The following is an 8887-nucleotide window of genomic DNA, read 5'->3' as shown; positions in this document are numbered from 1 at the left end:
TCCCGGTGTAGCCCCCCGCGGACTTCCTACCCGGTTCGACCCGGAGCTCGCGGAGGTATCGCACTCCGTCGATCGCCTTCGCGGCCCAGATCTCGTGCAGCCGTGAGGGCCTCCGCACATGCGGAAGCCCCCACTGCTGGCGCTTGCGCCCCCCCTCGGCTGTCCCCACTCGCGCGTTACGGAGAGGAGACCCTCCGGCCACAGGGACTTCCTCGCCCTCGACCAGAGGGAACTCCTCCCCCAGGAACAGCTGATTCCACGTTCGCGTGGCGGACATTTCGTCCGTACCACGCGCCCCGGGAGCTGCACCCTCCCCCTCCCTAGGGATACTAACGTCCCCGAGAGCAGGGAAGTGCATCTCCCTATCCCCCTAAAGCTGGAAAGCGGAGGTTTCCGCCAACCGCTTCCGCTTTTTTGCGCTCCTTGGGCCGGCGAAGGCCGAGGGTGGGTATATGCGACCCACACTCGGCCTCAACCGGTCCAGGAGCGCTTCCCTTCGAGCGGTAGCAGATTTAGACGACGCGCCCGCCTGGCCCGTAGCTGGATGACGACGGAGGGTGCCGGGACGATACGCCCCACCGCCGGTCCCCGGCTCCGAATACCGGGGCGTTTTGCTCCTTGTTACTCATTACACCATAAAAATGCAGGGGTTTTGCGTGCCCCTGCAACACGGGTGCAATTTCGAGGTTTTCCTTCCCCTAGACCGGTTGCCTGCCAAGGCTAACGAGCCCGCTCTGCCCGCGCTGTAGGGTCCTTTGGGCCCCACGAATGAGACCCTCCAAGACCCTGGTTAAAACCTGGAGGCAGGTGCCCATCCAGGAGTATTATGGACGCTCTTAGTCTGGCCCCTCCGTACAGACCACTCCGGCATGGTAGAACCTGCCGGGGGCCGAAGCCCCCGCCGGCACAGCTCTGTACATCATCAGGACACGCAAGCTCCCCCACCACGGCAAGGTGGCGTCCACGGGGGAGAGGAGTATACATACATAACCCATTTCTTCCTAATGTTGCGTATACGCAACACGAAGTTTATATAATTAATTATCAGTAATTAATTTTTTTTTCACGAAGTGTTAGATTAATACTCCCACGTGGACGCCACATTGCCGTGGTGGGGGAGCTTGCGTGTCCCGATGAAGTACAGAGCTGCGCCGGCGGGGGTTTCGACCCCTGGCAGGTTCTATCATGCCGGAGAGGTCTGTACAGAGGGGCCAGACTAAGAGCGCCCATAATACTCCTGGATGGGCAGCTGCCTCCAGGTTTTATCTAAGGTCTGGAGGGTCTCATTCGTGAGGCCCAAAGGACCCTACAGCGCGGGCAGAGCGAGCTCGTTAACCTTGGCAGGCAACCGATCTAGGGGAAGGAAAACCCCGAAATCACACCCGTGTTGCAGGGGCACGTAAAACCTCTGCATTTATGGAGATATGACTAGTAAGGAGACAAGGGCTCCGGTACTCGGAGCCGGGGCACAGCGGGAGGGGGCGTATCGTCCCGGCACCCCCCGTCGTCATCCAGCTACGGGCTTGACGGCGCACGCCAGGCGGGCGCGCCGTCTGAATATGCTACCGCCCGAAAGGAGGCACTCTTGGAACGGCTGAGGCCGAGTGTGGGTCGGATGGACCCACCCTCGGCCTTCGCCGGTCCAAAGAGCGCCAAGAAAAGGAAGCGCGTGGCGGAGGAATCTGCCACGCATTTGTGGCAGGACAGCGAGATGCATTTCCCTCCCCTCGGGGGCGTTAGTTCCCATCGGCGGGAGGGGAGTGCAGCTCCCTGCACGCGTGGGAGTAGGGACGTAGTATCCGCCACGCAAAATTGGAAGGAACTTTTCCCAGGAGAGGAGTTTCCCCCATCCGAGGACGAAGAGTCCTCGGTTGGGGGGACTCCACTCCGAAACACGCGGGAGGGGAGAGTTTCGGGGGGGGGCATCAGGGCGCCACCAGTGGGGCCTTCCGCTCGTGCGGAGGCCCGCTGCCGAGGCGGAGAGAGAGAGGGACCTTGCTGACAAGGCCCTGGACGGCATAGACTATGTCCGAATCGTCCGAGTAGATCCCTCGTTGAGGGCCGCCAAGGGGTATGGAAAACCCCTGGAGGCCCTCAACGAGGATTTTAGGGAAAGCCTCCTCTGCATAGAGGAGGCATTAGAAGATTATAAGAGGCAGGCAGGCGAGGGAGGATGGCCTGGATGGACGACTTGGGACCCTGGAGGTGCAAGGAGGTCCGGGGCCTCAAGTCCGAAATCGCCCTCATTGGGTGGCAGCTAGAGAAGCTTTTGCCTTCTCCAGCAGCGGCAGTTGCGGGCAGCGGGGCCACTCTCTCTCGCCCCCCTCCGCGGCAACCGGCGGCCGATGTAGAGGGGCGCGGCGGGTGGATAGCCGTGTTCACCCGCAAGGGGAAGGGAAAGGGAGGGAAGAGTGCGCGGCCTGACCCTCCTCTACCAAAGGGTGGAGGTGCCGCAAAGAAGGCGGCACCTCCTCTCAAGGGAGGGAAGGCTGGGGGGAAGGGAGCCCCGAAGAAGGAATCCCCTTCCCTCTAAGGAAGCCACAGATGAGGAACCCCCCGCGCAACCCGGTCGTAACAGTGACCGCGTTGCCGGGGGGTCCCTCTATCACGGAGGTGGTGGCTAAAGCCAGGCTTCAGGTCGATCTGCAGGAGGTCGGCCTGGAGCCTGGCAGCTTCAAGATAAAAAGGGCCAGAAATGGGGGCGTAATCCTGGAGGTCCCTGGTCAGGAAGGTCGGAGTAAAGCCGACCGCCTGGCTAGGGATCTCCAGGATGTCTTGTGTGGGGACGCAGAGGTCTCCAGGCCGACGAGAAGGACGGAGCTCCGCCTCGTCGGACTGGAGGACTCTGTGACCAAACTGATGGTCAGGGCCGCGATATTGAAGGCCACAGGCTGTCCCCCGGACGATCTCCAGGTCGGTGAGATCAGGAGGTCGTCCTGGGGACTAGGGCGGGTTTGGGTCCGGTGCCCGCTGGCACCGGCCCAAAATCTGGCGGCAGCCGGGGGGCTGATAGTCGGTTGGGGACGGGCGCAGATACGGACACTGGAGGACCAGCCCCTCCAGTGTTATAAGTGCTTGCACTTTGGTCACATGGCAGCGACCTGCCAGACCGATAACGGCCTGGCAGGCCGCTGCTTTAGGTGCGGAGGGGCCGGTCACGTGGCACAGGGGTGCGCCGCGGCGGTGCGGTGCCCCCTGTGCAATAAAGAGAGGAGGGAAGCCGGCCACCAAATGGGTGGCCGAGCCTGTAGGGCGGTCCCCCGGACTGCCCCGAGAGGAGGGTATCTTCTCTTCGAAAGAGGAGGAGAAAGAAGGCGGCACGCGGGGGGCTGCGGCTGATGTCCGGCCGCAGCCTCCTGGCGATGCCGCCGAAATGGCGAAACAACCGGCCGCTGGCCCAAGCAGGACCGATGGGGAAGGGATGGGGGCGATGGAGGCTGGAGCGATCCAGCCTCCGCCACCCACAGGTAGGGCCTGGGGTAGGTGGAGCGTCGGCCGCTCCAACTGCGGCGGACCCTCCTCCGGCGGTTAGGCCGGAGGGGGTCTCCGAGGCGATGATGACGATGGAGGTTGAGGCCTCAGTCTCCCTCCTAGCGGAGGCAGGGTGGCAGGAGTGGGGGGCAATGAGCACGAGTAGCTCTCCCCAACCACTCCCTCACCCCAGGCCCATGGGATCTGCCGGTGCGGTAGTGGCCTCGAGTGCTAGAGGCCTCAACACCAGGACCCATGGGCCAGGTAGGAGCTGTCAGGAGTAGGCAGACCCCTTGTGGGAACACCCCCTTTTTTTTGATAACGCAGCAGAAACCCATCATGGATACCCTCCGCCCCCTGGGAGGGGCGGAGGGTTATGTGAGACTCTTACTCACTAAAACTCCTGCGGGATGTCTACCAGTCGGACCGAGTTGGGGGGAGTTGGGGGAACTGCGCCAGCATTCCTTCCCCAACACCCCGGCCCCAGGGCTCTCACGGAGCCCCACGCCCAAGTACCGCATCCGTGTGGATCCTCTCCTGAAAGAGGGTCCGGGTGCGATGCCCCGATCGGCTTGCCGATCGGGTTGGCCTTCCGGTACTTTATAGGAGAGAGGGGACATCCACCCTCCCTCCCCGCCCCCTCCTCGTAAGCGATTCCATTCCGGAGGGGGCGGGGGAGCGAGACCTTTCCCAGAAGGCCCTGCTCCCCCTTCCCTACCTCGCCGACGCCCGGGGGAGGGCGAGGGTGGTTTACACCCCTCCCCCCGATGACCCTCCCCCAAGCGTCCGCATGCGGGCCCGAGGCGGCCGAGGAGGCGATCCTCGGTTGTCCGAAGATCATTGCTCCGCCTCGGCCGGCGCCACCTCTGGCCCGCTCCGTAAACCTGGGGAGCCCCGTCCCCTTCGCCGTCTCCTGGGACGGTCGGAGGGGCGGCGCTCCCACTCGCCGGCTTCCTTCTGGGACATGATGTCCTTGCAGAAGGAGGCCGCCTCCCCCCACACCTCTTCGATCTCGCACATAGCGCGAACCATGCGCGGGAGCGAGAGGGCCACCACCCTACACCCCACCGCCCGGGCCAGGACTCGGCGCCGCTGGTCCCATGCGGGGCACGAGACCAACGTGTGTTGCGCCGAGTCCACTCGCTCCGGGCAGTGGTGGCACTCGGTGGTGGGTTCCTTCCTGATCCTGTGGAGGTATTCCCGAAACATCCGTGTCCGGTCAGCACCTGCACCAGATGGAAGGACAGCCCGCGTCCCCTCCTGCCCATCATTTCTGATAGGCAGGGGCGGACAGCCTCGGCCGTCCAGCGCCCGAACCCTCGTGGGTCCGCCAATTCGGCGGACCACTTGTCGAGGGTCCGGGCACAGGCCTGGGCCTTTAGGGCCCTCAGGTCCATGACTGATAGTCCCTCCTCCCTCCCGCGTAGCTCCTTTGTTCGCCAACATAAGAGAAATCTCTCTTCGGCGAGGAGCTCCACTGGGGGGAAGCCGGCCAGAGTGGTCGCCGCCAGATACGAAACGGTGACGTACCCCTGGATCGCCCTCATAACCACCGGCCGCATCGCCTGACGAATCAGGTTCTTGTTGCGGCCGGTGGCCAGTAGTCGTGGCGCCCAGATGGGCGCCCCATAGAGGGCGACCGAGTGCACGACACCGACGTAGAGGCGGCGAGCCCGCCATCCCGGGCCCCCCTGGGTTCGCATCAAGCCGGCCAGAGCCGTGCTCAACTTGCGAACCCGCGAGGCCAGGAGCCTGAAATGGGCCCCAAAGTCCCAATGGCTGTCCAACGTCAGGCCCAGATACTTGATCGTGGGCCCGACGCGGACACAGACACCATCCACCAGGACTCGGGCCTTTCGTGGCCTCCCCTCACCCCGACGGCGATGGAACAGCATCGCCTGGGTCTTTTGGGTGGCCACTTTGAGCCCGAGGTCTCTGATGGTGCCCACCACCGAACTAAGTGCCGTCTCTGCTCGGAGGCGAGCCTCCCCCCAATTCTCCCCCTCGGCGAGCACCAACGTATCGTCTGCGTAGCAGACTGCGTGGGCGCCGAGGGGAAGGGGAAAGCGCAACACCCGGTCGAACGCGATGTTCCATAGCAGGGGGCCCAGTACGGAACCCTGCAGAACACCGCGTTCCATTCGGCGCCAGCCTTGGATCCCACCTCTCCCGGAGTAGGCAAGGTCCTTGTCCCTGAAATAGGCCGACAGGATGCGTTGGAGATAGACGGGCACCTCGTGGTATTCGAGGACCCGTCCAATCTCCGGCCAAGGCAGGGTGTTGAACGCGAAGGCAGTGATGTTGAGAGACACCGCGAGCAACACCTTGCCCCTCTCCTCCACAGCGGTACGGGCCAGGTCCCGGACGTGCTAAACGGCATCCAGCGTAGAGCGTCCGGACCTGAACCCGTACTGGTTGCTGTGGAGGTTGCTGGTCCGGCCCTTCCAGGGACATGTGCTGGACGAGGCAGTCGGCAATGATGCGCTCGAGCATCTTGCCCGCCTCGTCCAGCAGGCATATCGGCCTGAAGGCTGGCGCCCCACCGGGCGTCTTGCTCTCCTTAGGGAGGAGGACTAATTTGGCCCTCCTCCACTCATGGGGGAAGACTCTCTCCTTGAGGCACTTATCCAGAACGTTCCGCGTGGCTGCGGACAGGTTCCTCTCGCCAAGGGCAAGGGCCCAGGCGCGGCCAGGAATACCGTCGGGGCCTGGGGCTTTGCCCTTGGCCCCGAGCCTCTTCCTGGCCCTGGCGAACTCCTCTAGTGAAACCCCCAGGTCCTCATTCCAGTCCCCGTCCCGTAATTCCGGGACGGGGAGCCGCGGAGGGTCCCCCTCCACCCTCGGGAAGAGGGTGTCGAGGCACCCCTCGAGGTCCTGCGGCTCCATCGACTCCGTCGGAGTGGGCGCCCATGGACGTATCTTTCCGACCGTCCGTTTGTATGGGCGCCCCCACGGGTCTTCGTCTAGGGAGTCCACCAGTCGCTCCCAGGCCTTCTCCTTGGCTTCCTTGATGGCGGCCTTCAAGGCTTCCCTTTTATTAAGGTAGTCCCATTTTGTCCCCGCGACATCCCCCTCCTCATTGCGCCGGGCACTGGTATACAGCCTTCTAGCTCGAACGCAGGAATTGCGGATCTCCGCAATCTCCTGCGTCCACCAGTATGCCGCCCGGCGCTTTCGGGGGTGGGACCGGGGCATCGCGACGTCGCATGCCGACGCCACAATGCCCACTATCTCCCTCGCCAGTTCCTGGGGAGGGAGGGGGTCCCGTTCACCTGGCTCTTTTCCGAGATGCTAGGTGGCCGCGAGAACGGCCGCCTGGAACCTGTCCACGTCTAATCGATCGAGGGCCCATCGTTTGGGGAGGGGAAAGTCCCCCTCCCCAGAGTGGCGGGCCAGCACCCGGTGAGGGGTGGGGAGTCGGAGAGACCACATCACATATCTATGATCAGACAGTGATTCCCTCTCCTCCTCCACCACCCACTCCCGGAAGTTCCGGGCAGCCGAGGGGGAGGCCCATGTCAGGTCAATGACTGACTCGCCTCCCCCGGCCGCACACAGGTGCTAGTGGACCTCGTGTTCATGAGCACGAGGCCCAATCCCGCCGCCCAGTAGGCCACGACATTGCTCCGAGGGTCCCGCTGCCGGGGACTACAGCCCCACTCTTCCGAGTGGGCGTTAAAGTCCCCAGCAAGACAGGTCGGGGGTGGCATTTACGTACCACGTCCCCGATCCTGCCTAGGACCCTTTCAATCCGGGCAAGTTTGCCGCGGCCCTCTTTGTTCCTGTGGTGGGGGAGATACACCCCCACCACAGTGACGGGCCCGCAGTCAATCGCCACATACGAGCCCCCCCTCTTCCTGATCGAACAGGGGGGGGGACCCGCTGCGGGACAGGCCACCACGGCCACCAAGCCGCACTTGCTACCCAGCCAGTTGGGGTTACCAACCGGGATGAAGTGCGGCTCGGTGACCACCCCCAGCCCGGCGCCCAGTTCCGCGAGCCTGTGTATCCACGGGTCTTGGGCCCGGGCGCCGCGGCCAAGGTTGGCTTGGGAGACCCGGGGAAGCGTGAAAGCCAGGCCTTCACACCTCCTGCAGGCGCTCCTCCTCCGCTCCCTCCGGGGAGGCCTCTGGCGGCGAAGACGCCGCCTCAGCCTCCCCAGAGGAAGCGTCAGCCGTTGTGGCTTCCAGGACTGATGCCTCCGCAGAGACTGCTAATTCCATTGCCTCCTCCGAGGCTGTGTGGGGGGTCCCTACCTGTGTTCCCTCCATCTCTAGGGAGTAAGAGGGGAGGGCGCACATTGAGGAAGCCAGGGATGGCGCGTCCTCTGGCTTCCCTTCTACGGTCGTTGGGGATGGAGCTTTCGCATCCACCCACCTCACCTGATCCTCCCGGGATGGCGACGAGCTCCACGTCAAGGTCCCCTCCTCTCCAGATTCCGCCGTTGGTATCGCCGCCTCTATCGCCCCGCGTTTTCTTTTTCTCGCCGGGGCTTCGCCTCCTCCGGAACGTCCATGGCGACGGGGTCCAGGACGCGGTCAAGCACCGCCTCCGCTGTCGTTGGATTCTCCTCCCTCGTTGGGGGGAGAGGTCTGCCCAATCTCCCCCTATCTCCTGATCCCTTCTCAGTGGAGGAGGTTGACCCGTCCTTCTTAGCGTTGGCTGGCGAGGCGGTCCCAGTTGCCTCTCCGTCTGTTCCGGGTCTGGTCTCCATCCTCCTCCTTTGCCTCCTCTCCTTCCCAGTGAGGGGGCGGCAGGAAGGACCGCCGACCTTGTGGTCTGCTTTCCTTCCCAGTCTCGCGCAGACAGGGCAGTGGGCCGCTACCGCCTCGTATTCTTTGGCGCGGTGGTCGGGGTTACTGCAACGATAACAGGCATCGCTGCGGTCGACGGCGTTCCCGCACCGCCCGCGCACGTGGCCCTGCTCCAAATATTTGAAGCAGAACTCGGCGCGGGCGGGCAGCACCGTCACCCCGACGCGGGTCCAGCCAATCCGGACCCGCCCCGTTGCGGCTGCCTTACTGGCTGCCGCGAGCGGGCACCGCACTACTGTTGAGGCCAATCCTCTTTGGGTGAGGTTGTACCTGCCCACGGAAACTTTCGCGGGCAGGCATCCCCCAGCCTTGGCCACTGCGGCCGCCACCTCTTCTGCCCCGACCGTCGCGTCCAGGCCAGTGATACGCACAGATGCGATCTTCACCGACCTTTGGACGCGATAGTCGGGGCCCTGAGCCGAGGCCAGGCACCTCGATCAGCAGGGCACCCGTTCGGGCCATGCGAATTCGCAAGGCCCCCGGGATGCCAAGCTCCTCCGGATTGATCCGGCGCCTGGCCTCGGTCATAAAATCTTTGTAAGACCCCTCAGGGCATGTTATGGTGACGGCTGCTGACTTAGGCGGCTTTGGCACCACTCCCA

The 8887-nt window shown here is 64.0% G+C and overlaps 1 protein-coding gene across 1 annotated transcript; it reads right to left on the bottom strand.

Annotated features, from left to right (window-relative positions):
* Positions 1 to 4308: 4308 nt before the first annotated feature.
* Positions 4309 to 7742, bottom strand: LOC112590593 (uncharacterized). The gene is made up of 5 exons (XM_025307608.1): positions 7560 to 7742; positions 6079 to 6717; positions 5275 to 5840; positions 4789 to 5223; positions 4309 to 4657 (listed from the first exon to the last, which is right to left on the bottom strand). Exons 1-5 carry the CDS (start codon positions 7740 to 7742, stop codon positions 4309 to 4311), a joined length of 2172 nt encoding a protein of 723 aa, XP_025163393.1.
* Positions 7743 to 8887: the final 1145 nt, after the last annotated feature.

This window comes from Harpegnathos saltator, unplaced genomic scaffold (assembly GCF_003227715.2).
Source record: "Harpegnathos saltator strain DR-91 unplaced genomic scaffold, Hsal_v8.6 scaffold92, whole genome shotgun sequence".
Classification (NCBI taxonomy): domain Eukaryota; kingdom Metazoa; phylum Arthropoda; class Insecta; order Hymenoptera; family Formicidae; genus Harpegnathos; species Harpegnathos saltator.
The sequence above is the reverse complement of the archived record's forward strand: the minus strand, read 5'-3'. Positions and strand labels throughout refer to the sequence as shown.